General features: G+C 36.9%; 1 protein-coding gene across 2 annotated transcripts in view; it reads right to left on the bottom strand.

The window, feature by feature from the left end:
- Window positions 1–3627: 3627 nt before the first annotated feature.
- BARD1 (BRCA1 associated RING domain 1) overlaps window positions 3628–20899 on the bottom strand; it is a 74430-nt gene continuing 57158 nt past the window's right edge. For both annotated transcript variants that reach the window (XM_066281172.1, XM_066281173.1), the window contains 4 exons: window positions 18195–18327; window positions 17580–17672; window positions 7529–7626; window positions 3628–6166 (listed from right to left, as the gene is read on the bottom strand). In XM_066281172.1, coding sequence (XP_066137269.1) covers window positions 5834–6166; window positions 7529–7626; window positions 17580–17672; window positions 18195–18327 — 657 coding nt within the window. In that variant the 3' untranslated portion in view covers window positions 3628–5833. The remainder of the gene's footprint in view (window positions 6167–7528; window positions 7627–17579; window positions 17673–18194; window positions 18328–20899) is intronic.

Raw genomic sequence — 20899 nt, 5'->3', positions numbered from 1 at the left:
CTTATGTAGAAGGCAAAAAAATTATTATAAGAGTACAAAGTGATTGTTTTTCAGTAGAGATTGAGAAACAGCTACAGGAAACTAATGCTTTTTAGCCTAATCTTTTAGCACTATTTGACTTTTTTTTAAATTGAATTAATAGGAGTGACTTTAGTTAATAACATTATATAGGTTTCAGGTGCACATTTCTATAATACTTCCTCTGTATATTGCATTGTGTGTTCACCAATCCAAGTCAAGTCTCCTCCCATACACTGACTTTTTAAACTAGGTACATAAATTACTTTGCTACAATAGGGAACATTTTTTTTTTTTAATTTAGTGAGAAGTGTGGAGGCAGAGATAGACTCCCACAGGTGTCCCGACCAAGATCCATCCCGCAAGCACACTAGGGGGTGATGCTCTGCCCATCTGAGGTGTTGCTCCGTTGCTCAGCAAACGAGCTCTTCTTAGCTCCTGAGACAGAGGCCATGGATCCACCCTCAGCGCCCAGGGACAACTCACTCCAATGGAACCATGGCTGCAGGAGGGGAAGAGAAGGAGAGAAGCGAGAGGGGGAGGGGCGGAGAAGCAGATGGGTGCTTCTCCTGTGTGCCCTGACCACAATAGAACACACTTTCTAAATGCCAACAGTCCATTTAAAAAACCTTTTTTACATTAACCCCCCCTTCTGATAACATTTGAATATATAAAAAGAAACAGCATAAATATTAAAAAGATGCATTTTAAAACATGGTTATCTTTACTATTTAAAATACAATATCTTGAGATTAAATTTGCTAATTTAGCAAATTAAACAGCACAAAACTCATTTTCTGTTCATGGCTGAAACATGGTGCATTCCCAATTTCTGACTTGATTTCCTAATTAAAGAAAAAAACCTAATCAGCTACTGGTAAAATGTCATTCTTTTCTGCAAAGAAACTAAAAGTATCACTCAAGGGAATCAATCATAAAATGTTTAGTGAATATCACAGTAAATATTAACTCATCTGGTTCTAAGAATGAATCCTAGCTCCCTTTTCAAAAAGAACCTTATTATGTGCAGAGTGCACACTCATTGGTTCTGCGCCAGACGAGTCACACGTGGTGAGGTCGCCTTCTTGAAACCGTCCAGACATGGGAGCAGGGGCCTGCCTGCCTGGCCAAACACAACACCTGTGATCATGTTCACCGGTTTGGATCCCCCAGGAGAGTGTAAGTCCCTCGAAGGCTGTGGCCACATCTGACTAACCTTAGATGCTCCACAGGAACGGCAGTAACTCATGTCCAGTAGTCTTCCAATAAATATGAAATGAATCAATGTACAATACAAATTAGCGAATCAGGATCAGACTCTTGTTCAGCCTCTTTTGAAAATGTAAATCTAGATACCCATTGTTTGAAAGGAAAAGAATAAAATGTATAATTGCTAGTGAACTTTTGCATAGCCCTTTATAAAAGAACACTTACTGTAAAAGTCAACTGCCCTTTTCACAAGAAAACTTATTTCTTCCGCCATAATCTGGAAAAAGAAAGGTTGTTACACATCTTCAGACTTTGTTTACTTTTCAGAATGTCTTAATTCCCTTTTAAAACAAATTAAATATCATACTTATTAATTACTACTTCCATAGCCCAGAAAAATAATCCGAATTTGCCACCAGGCGTCTGGACTTCAGCAGAAAAAGGAAATTGTAACAATGAGAATAGCGATGACTTTAAGGTACATCAGTCACCGTATTCTCCAGCGAATCCCACGTACCTTGGCTTGAGAACTGTGCTTGGGCAATCAGGTACAGTTCACACATAATATAGGGTCACGTTTAGTCAAATACACACACACACACACACACACACACGCCGCATTGCAATGGGCGCCTAAATCAGAAATACAATTTTACATGGCATGACCATGTCTCCAGTCAATTTCCAACAATAAATGGTACCAAAGCAGTGAACTGCAACTGCGGCAGGTGCAGACATAAAAATTACCTTGAGGACGTTTTCAGATTATATATTCCGTCCTATTCTCTCTTCCTGTCCTTGAGCTTTGTTTTTTAACTCCTTCAACCCACAACTAAAAGGGCATGAGAATCACTTCTGTACTGAGCTATGATTATTGACTGAAATACATCCTATATTTCTGGCATATTGCCATGCTATAGGGTCAGCAACAAACAACAAATATAAAGATCATGGAGGTTTTGAAAGCATGGCTCAGTTTAATGGTAGCAAATCCATCCCTCAGCTCGGCTCTATCAACTTGACCACTTGGTTGTGGCTCCTGGGAACAAACGCTGAGAAAAAAACGTAAGAACAGCTGTAGTGACTGGTGATGTCTGCTGAAGCAGAGGTGGCGGCTGCGGCACGTGTGGGCTAGATGCCATCTCCCCTTCTGGGTGTCCCAGACCAGCTCACTAAGTTCATTCAAGTGCAGGTCAGATCACAGCCTCTGGAACAGCAGATGCTTCGATTTAATTGAAGGTGCAATGTACCCTGGGAGGCGGTGTGACCGAGAGAACACGTGCATTTCATCTCCACCCTGCCAGTAAGCTGTGTGATCGAGTTTCCTGTGGACCCTCTTCCTCAACTTAACGAAGTATCTCCTCACAGGTAAGGTCATCTCTGAGTTCTTGACCGAAAGGCCTGACTCCTTTCCGCCTCCGCTTTTCCTGGTTCGTTTCTAACCCCTAAGAGCTGCAATATTTTCAACCTTACATTTAGTCTCATCAACTCATGAAAATCACAGCAATCAATTAAGGCTCATTTTATAATTTTTGTATTTTAAGCATAACCCATGTCTTAATCTAAATGTATATGATGTGCGCTGCATTTTATAGAAATGGTAATGACAGAAGGTGACTTAGCTTTATATTTTAAAGAAAATCTTCCACTCCCCGCATAACCATCTTCAAAAAAAATAGTGGCTTATAGGTCGATTGAAGTAGCATTATTCCCTACCATTTTAATGTGTTTTGACTAGAGACTAGAATAGACATTTGTACCACCCGGCCCAGGCAGCTCAGTTGGTTAGAGTGTCATCGTGACAGGCCAATGTTGCAGATTCTATCTCCCAGTCAGAGCCCACACAAGAACCAACCAATGAATGCATAAATAAGAGAAACAACAAATCAAGGTTTCTCTCTAAAATCAATAAATAAAAAAATTTAAAAATAGACATCTGTGACTGTGATGACTTCCACGAACCTTTAGAACACAATTGCCTCTTTTTCTATTCCAACCCAGGTAGGCAGCGATAACTAATGAGGAATGTGCCCCCTTCTCCCATACACACACACCCCACACAGGAAACAGCAAACCTCCAAAACATAACCACCATCAATGCAGAAGTCACTTATTTGCAACAGTCACAAAGCAGGCTCAAAAGAAAGCAAGAGAGATAAAAGAAATGGTGAACCTTATCTATAAAAACTATACTTGATGATTTCAAACTATCAAGGTTACATTGTTTTAAAAAATATTTAAGGTAATAAAGTAATATGCTTTAGAAATAGTTCTATCCAAAAATAATTAAAAAGCATTAGCATTTAAAAGGTAAGTTTTTATTAGCTGAAGATTTCCTCACAAGTCTTCATGAGTCTCATTCTTCAGGAGCGCAGAATAAACCACCATAGGAGACACAGAAACACAAATAAGTTTAATAATTTAAGGTAAACAAAGGAAAGCTTGTATCTATGACTGAAAAATGAAAATAATTACAGAAAGTACAAGTTTCAAGAACTTAACATCAATCAATTGCTGTCAAAATAAATAATTAAACAAAAGTAAAACTGCTCAACAATGGGCGACAAGGTACGAAAGAGGGCAGGGGACAGACCAAGCAAAGGAGTGAGGGAAAGCGAGCAACGTCCCCAAAGGTGTCTGAACAAACGGGTTCAGATCAGAGGAACAGGCACAAACCTAAGAATGTGACCAATGAGCTAATAGAAAATGATGAAAAGTCAGTTATAAATCAAAAATGACAACCCAAATCCCTAAGAGTCTTCAATTCTTTCATCCAGACATTATCTAACCCCTCTGATTTGCTGGGCGCGATGGTGATCATCATTCTCCATTAGAATGAAATGTGGGACAAACACATTACTAGCTGGAGAGTGTTTCAGAGCTAATTCACCCTTGAAGGTCAGGGTCAGCAGTATATTACTGTACTCACATAATATATTTCTTGATATGGAAAAGTAACATGTCTAAGAAGAAATGAAAGTAAAATTGATTTTGAATAACCATCAGAATCTCAAACTTTCAAATAAATGGGTCTTAAAATATCCATAAACTCCAGATCTCAGTATTCTAATCCGGTGATTGTCAAACTATTCTCTTTGACCCACGAGTGACCAAACTAACATGCCTCATACTTCTTCTTATGTCCTTAATATTGTAAGAACATTCCATTTCTAGGAAGACTTCTTTTTTTTTTTTAGAAATTAAAGACCTTTTATTTATTTTATTTATTTTTTTTAGATTTTATTTATTCATTTTAGAGAGGAGAGAGAGAGAGAGAGAGAGAGAGAGAGAGAGAGAGAGAGAGAGAGAAAGGGGGGAGGAGCAGGAAGCATCAACTCCCATATGTGCTTTGACCAGGGAAACCAGGGTTTTGAACCGGCGACTTCAGAATTCCAGGTCGACGCTTTATCCACTGCGCCACCACAGGTCAGGCAGAAGACTTCTTAAAACATGTTTTTAAATGATCTAATCTACCTTATGGATTCACAAACAAGAACACTCAGACTAGAGTAACCTCCCCATTCTCAGGTGGCATCCTGTCCACTACTCCACAACCTTGCCTGCCTTGCAGTTATAAGTTAGATCTTTCTGCTCCTACCTCTAGACTTATTATTATGGCCTTCTTTATCATTTGAATAAAACTGTTCTAATTCAAGTAATCTGTAACTTCTACCTCCACAGCAATTTAAAAATGAAAAAGAAACAGAAACCTGTATGAAGAAACCAAGATCTTTACAAAGTTATTTTAGCAACAGATAGCCAAGTCTACCAGACGGCTTTCTCATTCAATACACTAACATCTGATTGACAATTTGCTAGTCTATGAGACATTCTAAGAAATACTGATACTGAAATATGTTAGAGAAACTGCTTGAAGTATGCATTCCTACAGATAAATACAGCAGCACATTGAGAGTCACCCATAGCAAGTGTATACAATAAAAATATGCGCCATGAGCCAATGCTGATTTCCACCACCAAAGAACACTTAATGCTATGGTTCAAATCATGATTTTCTAATAAAGACACAGACAAAAATAAGGGATAAAAATGTAGGTACAGACATCCAAGTAAATTACAAGAAACTAAATAAATACAATGTCAAATGCATACAACTGTAGACAGGAGAAGAATTTAACAACTAAGGTAACACATGTAGGCCAGGGACTTACTCTCATCACTAAAATAAAGACAATAAATTATATGACAATGTTCTTTGTTTACTAAAGGATGACAAGTATTTCTGCTGGTGGCAAGTGTGGATCATTTTATCAAAAAAAATTAAAAGGCTGAGACATTAATGATACCACTTGTGTATCAACCAATAAATCCAATACTCTCTCATTAATCTTTGATAGATGATAATTTGAACAGAAAGACATGATGAATTAAAACATGTCAGTTTAAAATAAAAAATCCTTCAATGCAATCTCAAATCTAAATGGTACAAAATAAATTCCTAATCTAGCATAAAAAATTTTAATTCAAGGACTAAATATATGAATGAGTCTATCTATTTATAAAAATGTGAATGATCAAAACAATTGAAATGGCAGGGTTCTCACACTGTTTAAGTTCAATTTGAAATGTTCATCTGGTACAGTATTCAGCTGTCAAGAGGGAGCAACTCAAAAGACATCACACAATCTATAAACCAGCTGGAAGGAGCTATCCAGACCTTGCCCTGCCGAGCCTTCTCTGGGCGCTGGCTGGATAGATCCTCGAAGATGATATACTGTGTGCAGAAGCGCTGGTCAGAATCTGATCTGGCATGGTATGCGACTGTGTTGATGGTCTGAGTCACGTCACTGTCTGGCTTGGGCTTTCTATTGAGGATCTGGCCCCCAGCTGCTGTGACAAGCTTAATAAGGTTCTCCTTTGGATAGCGTTTGAAGATTCCCCCAAAATAGAAGTAGCAACCATCAAACAGCTTTGGCAACTGAAATAATAACAAAAAAGCTTGTTAAAAGCAGATAAAACTATTTTAAAACACTGCATATAGATGAAGAAGTTAAAAATAATATAGTCACTGTCAAACCCAGTGTGTAGAAGTCCTAGGTTTGATTCCGGGTCTGGGCATATGGGAGAAGAGATCATCTGCTTCTCCACCCCACCCCCCCCCACCATCTTACTCTGTCTTCCCCTCCTGCAGCCATGGCTTAAATGATTTGGGCAAAGTTGGCCCTGGGTGCTAAGGATGGCTCCATGAACTCAGCCACAGGTGCTAAAATAGCTCAGCTGCTGAACAACGGAGCTGTGACCCAGCCAGGCAAAGCATCGCCTGATAGGGAGCTTGCTGGGTGGATCCCAGTCAGGGCACATGTAGGAGTCTGTCTCTGCCTCCCTGCCTCTTACTAAAAAAATATATATATATATGAGATATATATATCCACGAGCAGTCAAGCAGTTAGTTAAGGAGGTACAAATAACTACATATTCATAGGCTTCCTAGTTAAAATTTTTTTCCAAAGACTCAGTCACCACCTCAGGTACTTTTGACTCTCTTTAGATTTTAGGTGTGTTTCGTATAAAACAAAAAATAAGCAAAACTGTCCATCAAACTTCTTTTATCAGTTTATTCATATTTGGTAAGACTTAAAGGACCAAGGATTCCTGGGTATCTGAAACATGTTTCAGGGATATGGGCTAACCTTAAATTAAGAGTGACATCTTTCCACGGTCATTTATCTAGTTCTGCCCATCCATATTCAGGTGCCTTTGCTTGACCAACCCAAGGTCTCCGAGCAGCTGAGCTGGGAGTTTGGCCTGCAGGTGCACAGATGTACTCCTTGGGGCACAATACATTATGAAGCCATGGCTAAGGTTCCAATTAGCTATGAGAGACACTTCTGTGTGCTTCATGAAAAAAGAAAATTCTTCAGAATTCCCATGTATAAAAATTTTTCTCCAACATTTCTAATACACTTATACATCAACAGGAAAATGGAATATTCTCCATGAAAACTGCACTATATGGCAATAAAGACATATGGTAACTAAATCCGAGCAGCAGCTGTAAGTCTTCGTTCAAGTTACTTCCTATATCTGCAACTTCCCTCAGATTCTGAAAGGCTTATGGGATTGTTCAAGATGCCAAAAACCCATTAACAGTATGAAATTATTACCTTCTGGATTTTACTGCTCATCGTGATCATCCCTCAGAATCAAGTGCTTGAAATAAGTACAATTAAAATTTTAATCAGTCACCTGTACTTGCTGAAAGGGCAGGAGTTTCTCCCTGATGGTGACAATAACATTCAGCTACAACAGAACAATGAAAGGAGTAGCAAAAGAGAACTACCAGCTGCTCTCTGTTGAGCCTGCTTCTCCGCGGTCCTCCGGGGATCTCGTACTGTGCTTCCTGTTCACATTCTTGACTTTGTAGACACGCTTCCACCCCTGACCAGAACAACAAAAACAAAATCACAAGCATACAAGCAAATTAAACATCAAGTGAGCATTACTTCTTCCTCATTCAAAGTTAGCAATTTACATAAGTGATTTTCTTCTCCATGGTTAAGTATTATCTCAAAATAGAAAATAAAAACTTTACCTATGCCAAAACAAATGTAATACAATGTGCTTTCCACATAAAGAAAATACAGTATAAGCAATCTCTCCTCCAGAGGACTGAGCAATGAAGTAGTACTGAATACTAACAAACTCAGTTCCTTTCTGAACAACCAAAATCAATACACTGTTTCACATTCGAGTAAGAATCTAAATGATCAAAAACGAAGGTGAACAAAAAGTCCCTCGTTCAGTTCAGCCCACAGTGATTCGAAGTTGAATGCTTACTGAACTTGAACGCTCACTGTCGCAGTCACATCTCCTCTCTTTTTAGACTATCAGCAAGGGGACAGGAAAGACAATGCTTAGTCCAGAGCACCTAGCTCAGCTGGCCACACAACGGAGGGCTGTGCACTTGTTAAAATAAACAATAGGCAGAGCCCGAGACATATATACATATTTGGCACCTGACGGTACACACTGAGGTCACTGCTCTAGAGGTGGCCTGGTGAATATCTTTAGTGCCTTCAACTGAGATGTTCAAAGATGCTGCTTAACACATGAAGGTCAGAAGACTTAACGACCCGATATTCCATCTCTACAAAAGCAGGGCTTTGTCAAGAGACTAAATTTTTTCTTGACTTTTGTTAATGCAATTCAAATTCACCTCTAAACTTGGCCTATTTATAATTCGCCACCATGTAATTCCTACTTCGTTAGTTGGACTGGAGCTTTGCTGTCCCTTTCCCCCAATGTGTTTAATACAGGAACTATCTTTAGACAAATTGACTACAATGAATGTCTAAATTCTATTCTCACTAATTTTTCATAAATATAATGGTTCTATAAAAATTGTTGAACTTTCTCATGTAGTAAAAATTGTATTTTATAAATATTATAATTTTTAGTAATAGGTCACTGAGTAAAAAACTCTTTCTAATGAAAATAGTATTAAAAGTTACTTTATTGTGTACTGAAAATGAATCTCAAAATTTCTGATGAGGTTAAAGTATATCGGAAACACTGCCACTGTGTTTGCATTACATCATATACAACTTCCACATTTAACAACCACCTCTAAAACATTAGCAATCTAGCTAAATCACTTGCATCAAACTCATTATTTTAATAACATGTAAACTATTACTTCTACTTTTTGTCATCATGCATGGAGCCCCCTTTCTAAATCTCCTTTCCTAATGATATTTGCAGAGCATTCATAACAATCTTTATATAAAGGAATGTACCAGCCTATAAACCCATGGACTCAACACTGAATACTCCAATACTTCTATGGTATCTACTATAACAAGTGAACAGCTAATGGCTCATTACAGAAATAAAATATATAGGCTATGCCTATGCTTGTTGCTTATCCATTATGGTTTTATTTACTGTCAAAAAAGCATACTACAGTGGTATATATTGATCCTGGCAATGTGCAGACATTAGTCACTCATCAGAACAGAGCCTCCACAGAGACTAGCACGAGACAAGCACGGCCCCAGGGAAAGGAGATGGCACACTCCGCCAGGCAGTGTGGCACTGCCACAGGGGGAGGCCAGTGCCTTCACGGTCGGCGTGAATGTGTTTCACGTCACAAAGTGTTCAGCTTTAGAGCAGTTGTTCAGTAAATTTCTGTAAAGTAAGGCAGAAAAATCCATGCTCAGTTACTGAGCTGAATGAAGGCAACATTCCCCTGATACTCTTACTCTAAGAAACAATGTGCCAACTCCGTAGGTCACCTAATACCAACTAAAGAGGAAAAATATAGCATGTTTCCCCCCTAAAAACTAAGAAACATGTTTGAACGGTGACAAAGTGCTATTAGAATTGCTGCCATAACTAAGGAATCATTTAGAATTTCTTAAAAGCTATGAGTGACTTCTAGTCCAAGGGTTGCAGCTATGATATCCACAAGGGCCAATCAGATTCCCACAGCTGTGAGGAACCTGGTGTTAACTGTAGGGAGTTGTGGAAACAAAAATGAATGGGCAAATGTACATCATAATTAAAGACACAATTAACTGGGTATGCTGGACACAGCCGCATCAGCGGTATCTGCTTCGGCCCTCTGACCGCCATGCTGAAACTCCTGGTTCTGCATCTAATCAGTCTCTTCCTTTCACGGGCAAGGAGACTTAAGTCCTAAGAGATTTAAGCAGCTTCCCCCACGACACAACTGAGATTAGAATTCATACATCCTTCAATTCCTAGATCAGTTTAAAAATCTTTATTATTCTTTGATCTTTATTCTTAACTTTATTATTATTATTATTTTAAAAAGCATCTAAGGAAACAGCAAGGCATTCACTACTCAGATTTAATATATTGTGCCTCTCATAATAATTCACATAACCACTTACTGAATAATAGGAGGAGCCTTATTTTTAAGAGATTCGACAGAGTATATGAAATGACAAAAACTGCTGACTACTTTGGGGAAGGAGGTGTGGGGAGCACAGTGCGTTTGGCTTTGTCTTCAGTGGACCAATGAGTTTATTCCACCTAACTTCTGTCAAAGCTGCCACTCTAATCTGTGCCCTAGGAGTTTGGAATGAAGATATACGGCACTTACAGCACAGTAGATATTTATGATAAGAAATTCTATCAACTTCCTAGTGACCCTATTTTGAGATAAACTAACTACTGATTGACTAAAGAAGCAGAAAAACAAGACTGAAATACTTAAAACTTTCAGCAATTTAAATGGTGATACATTAACATCATCAAGGGAATGGAAGAATCTCCCAGCCATACATTATCTAATGAAAAAGCCTAAGTAACAGATGATATTTCAAGGTTTAATTTACTCGATGACAAGTTAACCTGCAACAAGAATACGTAAGCCTACATTCCATGTTAAACAAAAAAACATCAGAACTTACACAACATTCCTAATGATACACTCATGATAAGAATGATATTTCTTGTTGTCAGTGCTGTTTCAATTATAAGTCTAGGCGTTTATGATGGAACATTTAGTATGATATATACTGTAATATACATCCAAATTTTAAAATAGGCCATGTTCATCAATTTAAAGATGCTTTTTAAAATTTAACTAAAATATGTTTTATATTTGTAATGTGTACTTAATAAAGTCTATACATATCATCTGCCACTACAACAGTTGAGCACAAAGATAAACTCTTACTCTCTTTTGAAAAAAGCATTTGCAACACCACCTGTCAGCTCTCTCAGCTAACTTTCCAAACTGAAATGGCTTTACACGAATAAGTCTTGTTATTTATGTAAACAGATTTCTGCATATGCCAGAACAATATATACTTTAATACATGTAAAGCTACTATCATTATGAAAGATATACTTTACTCTCCTCTTACTTTTTACATGTTTCAACATTTTAAGATTTTGACTAGAGCTATCATTTTGAAACAGAGGAATAAATTACTTACCTTATTAAAACTAAGTGATTCTTTTAGCCCAAATGGACTCCTGATCATGTTTACCATTTCAGGTAAACTTTCCTTTGGCCCTGATCACATTACTTTTTTATATATAGGTAAGCAGCCCAATTCGCAAAGGACTGCTAACTCAAAGTCATTAAGGTACTTCTGGCTACCTCAGCAAAGCCTGGGATCCTTGCATGCTGTACAGCTTATGAATTCTGGGCTACCATACAAGAAATGATGACATCGGATCATTTACAACAACATGGATGGACCTTGATAACATTATACTGAGCGAAGTAAGTCAGAAAAAACTAAGAACTATATGATTCCATACATAGGTGGGACATAAAAATGAGACTCGGAGACATGGACAAGAGTGTGGGGGTTACGGGGTGGGGGGGAGGAGAGGCAAGGGGTTAGGGAGGGGCACAAAGAAAACCAGTTAGAAGGTGACGGAAGACAATTGGACTTTGGGTGATGGGAATGCAGCATAATCAAATGTCAAAATAACCTGGAGATGTTTTCTCTGAACATATGTACTCTGATTTATCAATGTCACCCCATTAAAATTAATTTTAAAACAACTTTGGGCTACCATAATTTTTTTTTTACACTTTTTAAGTTGAATTTTTTTTGGGTGACACTGGTTAATACAATGATACAGGTTCCACGTTGAGTTACAATAATTTTTTTTTAAGGAATCTTGTACTATACAAAAAGGTATTCCTTTATTCTAAACCTCTAGTAACCACTCTTACCGCCTACCTCATAAAAACATATGTGTCTATAGACATGCATTTTTATTTTAGCTGCTTGAACCAGTGATGACATTCATGGATCTATATTAAGCTCAGTCACTTTTCTTCCTTTTGGAAGAAAAAAGAATCATACAAATAGGAGGTAGTAGAAAAAAGGGAGTTGCTGAACCCACTGCTACACACAAAATGATTACAGAACACAATGAAGACAGAATAAAGCTTTAATATGAAGATCTGTTAAATGTCCAAAGGGGGAAATTAGCCTTCCATGGAAGGCCACAGAATTTGCTCACCCTCTTCAAAACCTAGAGCAGTAAATAAATCCATATTTTAAAGAATTGTTATTCTTCTGGAGCTACTGTAAAAACTAAAATGAAAGCTAAATGTTCCACTCATGCCATCATAAACAACTAGACTTATAACTGAAACAGCCCTGACAACCAGAAGTATCATTCTCAGTTAACACTAAATGTCCTAAAAACAATTAAAATACAGCATCAAACACCACTATGTCAAAATCAGAACTCATAATAAATGTGTCAATAGATCCAAACTAAGCACTTTTATGTAACTCAAGACAACAGCATATTAGAAAAAAGGAATTGAAGAATTTCCCTTCTGAGTCTATTAAAAACAACACCCATGTTATTAAAACAAAATAATTATTTTTAAATGCTTTTCTATAGACTTTTTAGAAAAATAGGCTACGATATCACTAAACTTGAACAAAGAGAAAACAACGAGGTAATGTTTTAAACCAATGACAACAAAATGGAAAACAACTTATCCTCACAGCAATTTCGTGAAATTCCACAGAAAGGCATGAATGAGCAATGAAATAAAGGCTTAAAGAAGTAAAATAAAAGCTACATTCTCTGCTCCTGCCGGCACGAACATCCAGCTTTGGGCAACCATAGAAGCAGGCACAGGTCATTAGATTTTGTGATTCCATGTAAAGACCATTTAACAACTAGTTATTTCTGGATACTTTTCAGCTGGTATTCTAATTATAAACATATTCATATAAAAACACATTTCCTCATATAATAATATGCTGTATTTATTTTACTTAATGCATATTAAGAAACAGGACAAATTCTGTCACAAAATATATTACTGTGTCTTAAAATTTTCTTAGGCAAAATTTGGGTAGCAATTTTATACTTTATAAGTAATAAAATGGAAATAATTCTTTTCTTTATAGATGTGGTTAAAGACCAAATTCAGTCTAATGTCCAAAAATTTCCTTAATATAAAATTATTTAAAAACTCATACTTGTCCTTTTTCAGCCATCTATTTAAAGTTCAACTATTTAGGTAAGAATATCTGTTTTGATGAGGACAAATCACCACACTCTTCGGAAAAGACTAAGAAGATATTGTTATTAGAACTTAAGAAGTTGAACTTCTTCCTAGATAACTTGAATTCCTTTTAACAGACACATTGTTTTTAAAACTGTTACAAACAGGCATTTACCTACTAATCCACTACTGTTTTCTTTTGATTATTTCTTTGCTGCATGGACTCACACATTTATATATTATGAAAGTAAACATACAATTGTTCTATACATATTAAAACTGAAACAATCCTACTTTTCATACTTCAGTCTTAATAATCATATATATAGAATTTTTTTCAGAAAATATATTTATGCATTCCAGAATTTTCTTAATTAACTCATATTTCAGTTATTCCCCCTATTTCTTGCTGTTTGAAATTACACAATAGGCTTTTTCTTTTATCTGCATTACTTGCTAGGGTAAATTCTCAGGATGTAAATTATTAAATCAAATGGTGTTAATTTTTTTTAATCTTTGGTAAAGGATTTAAGTATGGAGTTGCCTAATTAATCTTAGTTGAAAGAATTGCTCTGGCATATTTATTTTTATATAATTACCAAGGTTTAAACAGAAAAAAAAATCCTTTTATTTGTAAAATTCCATAGCACTGTCAATATCCATTTGAAGAAACAAATTTTAATAAAAAGTAAAAGTATGTTGATCTGATTATGAGGGCTTTTTTTTTCTTAATGATATTAATGATTGTTTTTTAGGTTCCATCTTCTTCAAGTATAACAAAAAGAAAGCCACCCTATTTGGCCCTTCCTCACCTTATAGACTCAAGTCCCATGTCAACTGCTGGCACTTCCCCACAGCAATTCCCTTAGGTGCAGAGGACCTGCAAAGCTCCACAGCAGCAATTTTATTTAAGCTTAGATGAGAGCGGGAAGAGGGAGAGATTATTAAAGGAAAGATGACAGCCATCAGCTCTCCCGTTCCCAACGAGATGAAGAATGAATAGGCAGAATTAATTTATTTTTAAAAAGGTTAGCTTAGAGGAAATTTTGAAAGCAGTGTACTAAAAGAGCAGGTCAAAAGATATCTTCTCACTGAAGACTCATTTACATCTTTAGAATGCAGTTCTACCTTATTTATATTCTAAGAGATAAATAAAACAATTCACTTATATGTCTTCCATTGTTTCATTCTAGTCACTTCCTTACCAAAATTCACCCTTACACAGACATGGCTGTTAAATTGTCTATGAGGAATTAGTACGAAAACTAGGACCAAAGCAGAAATCTCAGCTACAAATTTAATCTTGGAGAAGGCATTTTTCCTTTCTAGAGTTCCCATTTCTGTAAAGTATTTGTAAAATACATGTGATGAGACAAAATGGTACAATAGTAAAATTATGGCCAATCTGCAGAATCTTCATGCTAAGTCCATAACTGTAACACTGTAATACACTCTACATATACAATGTAGAAAAATAAGGGGTTTAACCAATTAAGACGAAACATGTTTAAACAGAAAACTTCCAATAAATTGAAGTTATTCTTTTGTTAACTTTTAAATTTTTAATTTGCTAAAGAAGCCCAATATATACAGAACACATTTAGAAAATTTCCCCTTGAAACTATGTGATTTATGGAAAATCAGATTAAAAGATAATATGTTATAGTGTTTACAGTTAAACCAGAAATGGTTTTGTCACCAACAAGCGAATGGATAACCTCAAATACAATACATAGTATTAATGAGTCATAAATCTTTACAGTTAACTTTGAAAGCTTTGTTCCACATCACCTCTGTTTAATACAGATCATCCGCAGATAGTTTGGAATAGCTTCGAACATTTTTAAAAATCAAACTAGATGCCTAAGACTAAGAATATAGAAACTGTGAGAAATATATATTGGGGAAAAAAGTGTCTGAGGGTTCTTGCCTACTTTTTATAAACCCACTAACTATTTCAAGCAATTATCTCAAACCCTACACCTATTTTTCTTTGGACCCTGTATTAGAAAATATGGCGATATGAATTTCAATAAGAGATTCCATCCACCATTTATCCTAAAAGAACCAATGATAATAGAATGTTACTCACTACTGTGAGAATCTCCAAGTAGGACACAATTAAGTCAGCTTGAGTCTATCAGTGATTCTACAAAAATGACACGCCCACACCATTAAATTGACAAAAATTTCCATTTCTTAAAGACAGATTTAATGGACATGAATCATGAAGCCTATATATGTAACCAAATACAAGTTCAACATATTCACAAGAACTACTATATATACTCAAAGTTAAGTGGTAAATGCTATAACATTCAAAATTTCACATGGTTTCTTCATCACTGAGACCTTATTATTAGGAAAATCTATTCCTTCCTAAAACCACTGGCAAGATTTCTAGCACAAATTCAGTATAAAAGTCATCTATAATCTATAATCATGGAATTATTTTAAATCAAAATTTTAAGCATTAAGGCCCAGTAAGACTTACCACAGACTTGAAAGGGAAAAGAAGTTAAAAAATAGGAGTGAGACAGATAGGAAAACTTTTTTTCCGAAGTCAATGGTTAGTCCAATTGCTCATCATACTTTTTAAACTGATCAGTACTGGAAGGTAATAGTAACGAAGACCAATGGGAGGAGAGGGATGCCACTGCTAGTCACTACCCCTAGCTGGATACGAGCGCGTTGGTGGAGACTCCAGCATCACAAGTGGTAGCTGCACTGAAAAAGGACATGAATACTAACTGCCAAAAGGAAACAATTTTATAAGCCAAATCAACTTCAAACTACTGATTAAATTAAAAATATAATTAAGATCTTAAGAAATCAAGCATTTCTACCATAAAAGCTTCAAAGGGCCCTGGCCGGTTGGCTCAGTGGTAGAGCGCTGGCCTGGCATGCAGGGGTTCGATTCCCGGCCAGAGCACATAGGAGAAGCGCCCATTTGCTTCTCCACCCCCCACTCCTTCCTCTCTGTCTCTCTCTTCCCCTCCCGCAGCCAAGGCTCTATTGGAGCAAAGATGGCCCGGGCGCTGAGGATGGCTCCTTGGCCACTGCCCCAGGTGCTAGAGTGGCTCTGGTAGCAGCAGAGCGACGCCCCGGAGGGGCAGAGCATCGCCCCCTGGTGGGCAGAGCATTGCCCCTGGTGGGCGTGCCGGGTGGATCCCGGTCGGGTGCATGCGGGAGTCTGTCTGACTGTCTCTCCCCGTTTCCAGCTTCAGAAAAATACAAAAAAAAAAAAAAAAAAAGGCTTTAAAGCACAAAGCCATAAAACAAAGATTTTTAAAAAACAAATTCTGTTCCATTATTTATTTCTTAAAAAGTTTTATTAAAACTTATCCTATTCTTTCTTTTTAACGGTTTAATGTGAAATAAGTATGGATTCTTAGGAAGTTGCAAAGAAATGTACAGGGAAGCCCACGCACCTCCCCCCGGGGCCACTGTTAACATCTTACACAACTAGAGCATAATACCCAGACAGAATCTGACACTGACGCCACCCACCCAGCTTATTCAGATTTCATCAGTTACACAGCACTGAATGTGTGTGGTATGTGTATACGCAGATCTCCAGTTTCACTACATGTGTAGCCTTGTGAAAGGTAACCGCCACGAGGATCGAGACACCCGACCGTATCATCACGAGACTCCTGCAATCCCGTTCCCACCACTATTCTTTTCTAAACCATCAGTTAGCAAAAAAGGTCAATCCACTGTAACCAAAGTAGAGACTCTCACTATTGAAGAGTAGAAAAAGCACCGTGTATGAATTTTCTTTTATTCGTCTTTAGCCCTAAGTGAACCCAAGCTTAAGAAAAGCAAACAAGGAAGAGCAGGGAAGGTGGAAGGCAGCTTGGAAGGTGGTGCCGTTTGACTAGAAACAGGAAATGGGGAACAGGAGTACATTTTCAGCGCAGGTTTAGATTATGATTTAAACCGGTAAAATTACCCCAAACCAGGTAGTACAAAGCATTCTAAATTTCCCAGCAGCTCCTAAAATATACCAGATCAGCTAGGAGAGCAAAAGGCTGTTTACATGTAAGATATGATCATCTCGTTTAATAGTAATATAGATTGCTTGGGCATAAATGTATACTATATAATACATTTACATTTTATTAAAATAGTTGGAATTGTAAAGAAAAAAAAAAGACTTTAAAATCAAAACCTATCTGCAGACATTTACCAAGAACATCAAAATGATACCATTTAATATGACAAGCGTTTGCAAAATGCAGAGACTAACCAGAGGAAAGAAAATTAGTATATGTTCCTTAAACAATTATTGGTAGTAGTGAACTATGAAGAATAAAATTTAGTCTACTCTATTCACTGTAATTCTGACAAACCCAACACTTACATTCAAATTTTAGGATCCAGCATCCATTGAGAATCCCAAGCATACATTTCAGGGTAGTTCGAACTGTATCACCAGGAACAATGACATGAGTTACTAGAATACAAAAAAAGGAATAATAGAAACAGATATAAACCAAAATAATCCTTTAACCAGCGGCATTTATAACTAGTCAATCACTTTATACACTTTTATCTGAATTCTTTCCAAAAATAACAATTTTTATTCTTAGGTATAACACTTCTTTTATTATTCTCTAGCCTGGCCACCAACATGAAAAATCAGATCATAAAGCATATATCTTAAAGCCACGTTAGCATACACCATTTCTTCCTTTATTTTAAAACTAAAACTGAAGAATTAAAGCATTATATGCACTAGAATTTATTTGTGGTTAGCAAACTGATAAATTTGCTCTTCTGACATGTTTCTTCCTAAACTAAGGGCAAAGCTGCAAACTTTACATTTCCTAAACAAATTCAGCCTGTAAGTAGTTTGCAACTATAGAAATGTTTTAGATTATAAGATTCAAAGTACATAGCCATATCACAATAAAATTCTACAAAGGAATTAACTATTAAAATTTTTTTTAATCAAAAATAAATAAAGCATCTTCACCTGTACTGTCGAACTCAGCACATTTTTTAACCTTAAGAATTGTTGCCAGTTCATTGAGCTTCATCTGCTGCTTTGAAGAAAGCCCGCTGCCTACAAGGACAAGAGGCCCGTCTCTACGTGGACCAGAGTTCACCTGTTAATAACGAGGGGTCCACAGTGTTACAAACATTTAAAGACCAGAGAAAGATATTAAACTGACCTTTTCTTGATGTAAGCTTTAATTTCATTACTTAGCTTACTCTATCTACTAATTACCAATAATTTTCTTTGAATTGCCACTTAAAACCTTAATGCTCAGTTCATTAAAATAATTATTTTTGTTTCTTTATCCCTCCTCCAAATAAAACATTTTCGGAACAGCTTTTTATACCCAGGGCATCTTGTTTCGTTGATTCTAATTTGGGTCTTTTTAGGGTTTTACAACTTAATTCTTTACCAATAAGCCCTTTTTTAAGTAACTCAAAATACCCACTTAAAATAACCAATTCCCATTCCCAGCCAGGGCACACAGGAGAGGCACCCATCTGCTTCTCCACCCCTCCCCCTCTCCTTCCTCTCTGTCTCTCTCTTCACCTCCCGCAGCCAGGCTCCACTGGAGCAAAGATGGCCCGGGCGCTGGGATGGCTCCTTGGCCTCTGCCCCAGGCGCTAGAGTGGCTCTGGTCGCAACAGAGCGTCGCCCCCTGGTGGGCGTGCCGGGTGGATCCCGGTCGGGTGCATGCGGGAGTCTGTCTGACTGTCTCTCCTCGTTTCCAGCTTCGGAAAAAAACAAAAAAAAAATCCCTATCTCCGCTCCATTAACTTATTCCACTAGAGTTGAACTCAAACATGGTCTTCTTAGTTTACACTGAGATTATGTGGAAAAAACAACAACTAAGATTTTTAGGCAGCAATGATCTCAAAGACAGAAACAAATTTTTCACATCAAGACAGTTACCTTTCAAAACCAAGAAAATAAAAGCAGACCAGAGAATACAAGTTAGATCAGATTTCAACACAGTAGTTAAGTCAACACAGCTCATGAAAAGGAAAGACATACTCTACCAACAAAGTCTAATATTTTCACATCAGAAGAAAGATTAGCACTGGATTACAGAAGACAAAAAAAGACAAAAATAAAGAGAAGGCACCAATGGATAGCATTAGAGATTAGAACTGAAAGATTAAAAAACAAAAACAAAAACACAATGAAATAGTGTATTCAATACTAGCCAACAGAAATTTAATAACTAGAACTGGAATGTTGGCCAAAAACTACCTGATAACAAAGCAATGATTGAGCAATGAAGAAAAGGTAAATCAACACTACTGTACGAGAGGATAAAAAGTCAAATACAATACAGCTAGTGCTTGACTTACAACCACGATTGGTTCCGACAGACCGGTCGTAACATGATTTGGTCGTAAGTTGAGTAGGCTATATGTACAGTACTGTGAAATGATGTTATAAAAATCTTTAAGTCATATTTTATCATAATTCTTTCATTATTGTTATATATCATCATTTTCTTTGTTCATTTTATGCCATTTGTATCATCTCTACACCATTTTGTTTATTTTTACGTTCGTCAGGTTTAAGTAAAACACTGCATTACCAGTACGACTGGTTTAATATTTACAAAGGCAATTTCCTCTTGGTAGACATCTTGGGAGGGGTTTGATGAAAAATATCCAAGACACAAAACACAAATTGCTGAACTGAGTCAGGGATAACGGTTGAAATGGTGCACGCGGAGATGGTAGTGCTGCCGGAAGCTGGTCCGCACTGTCGTAGGCCCAGCTGGGCAACGCTTGCGCTGCCAGACGCGGAGCAGTTGTGGCTAGCGACTGTAGTCATAAAGTCGAATGGTTGTAAGTTGCATAGGTCGTAAGTCGATCAATATTTGTATTGTAATGTTCAAATACAAGACACAGGGCCATGCTATGTGTGTGTACATATATATATATATATTGGACATCTGGGATCTCAAAGCTCCAAGGAACATGGGTGAAACACTGGCAGTATGATCACCAGTCTAGCTCAGGAGCTAGATTAGAGAAAGTTGATATTTATTCATTCACTTCACCTGTCAGGGTGGTGATCATTTATCCAGTCTGATACCCTACCACATTTTATCTGAAATATCTACGAAGAGACTGGTCTGAGTAACTCATTCATATGAAATACATTAAATAAAAAAAATACCATGTGTTATGTATGCATTCAAGACATTTTTAAAAAGATTTTCATAAGTCTTTAAATTGCAATGCTTGCACTTAGAAGTTCATCTTCCTAAATTACTTGTTGCTCTACGGCTCAAGGTGCAAAGGCATTTCTACCAGACATGCCATGCACATCACACGCACATTTACATCACATCTCTGTGCATGTATCTTCCCTCTTCACTAAACTAGAACATGATGCAACCACGTCTGCGTTAAACATTCCAAACACTCCATCACATGAAAATAGCTCAGTATACTTTATGAATTGTTCAATTACTGTACAATGGCAGTATTAAAAAGAAAAACAGTCTTCCAATAATTCTTGTCAGTTATACAAATAAGTGTCATAAAATAGCTTGAAATGGAATATATTACTTTCCAATTTACATAACTCCACTTCAGCTAAATTAGTTCTCGACACAAAATACAAAAGTGAAATTCTAAACATAGGCGATGATACTATTTCTACCAACCCAAGGAAAGCGCCAAAGTGGGTCAGGC

This window comes from Saccopteryx bilineata, chromosome 5, assembly GCF_036850765.1.
Source record: "Saccopteryx bilineata isolate mSacBil1 chromosome 5, mSacBil1_pri_phased_curated, whole genome shotgun sequence".
Classification (NCBI taxonomy): Eukaryota; Metazoa; Chordata; class Mammalia; order Chiroptera; family Emballonuridae; genus Saccopteryx; species Saccopteryx bilineata.
This window is presented reverse-complemented; position numbering and strand designations above follow the sequence as displayed.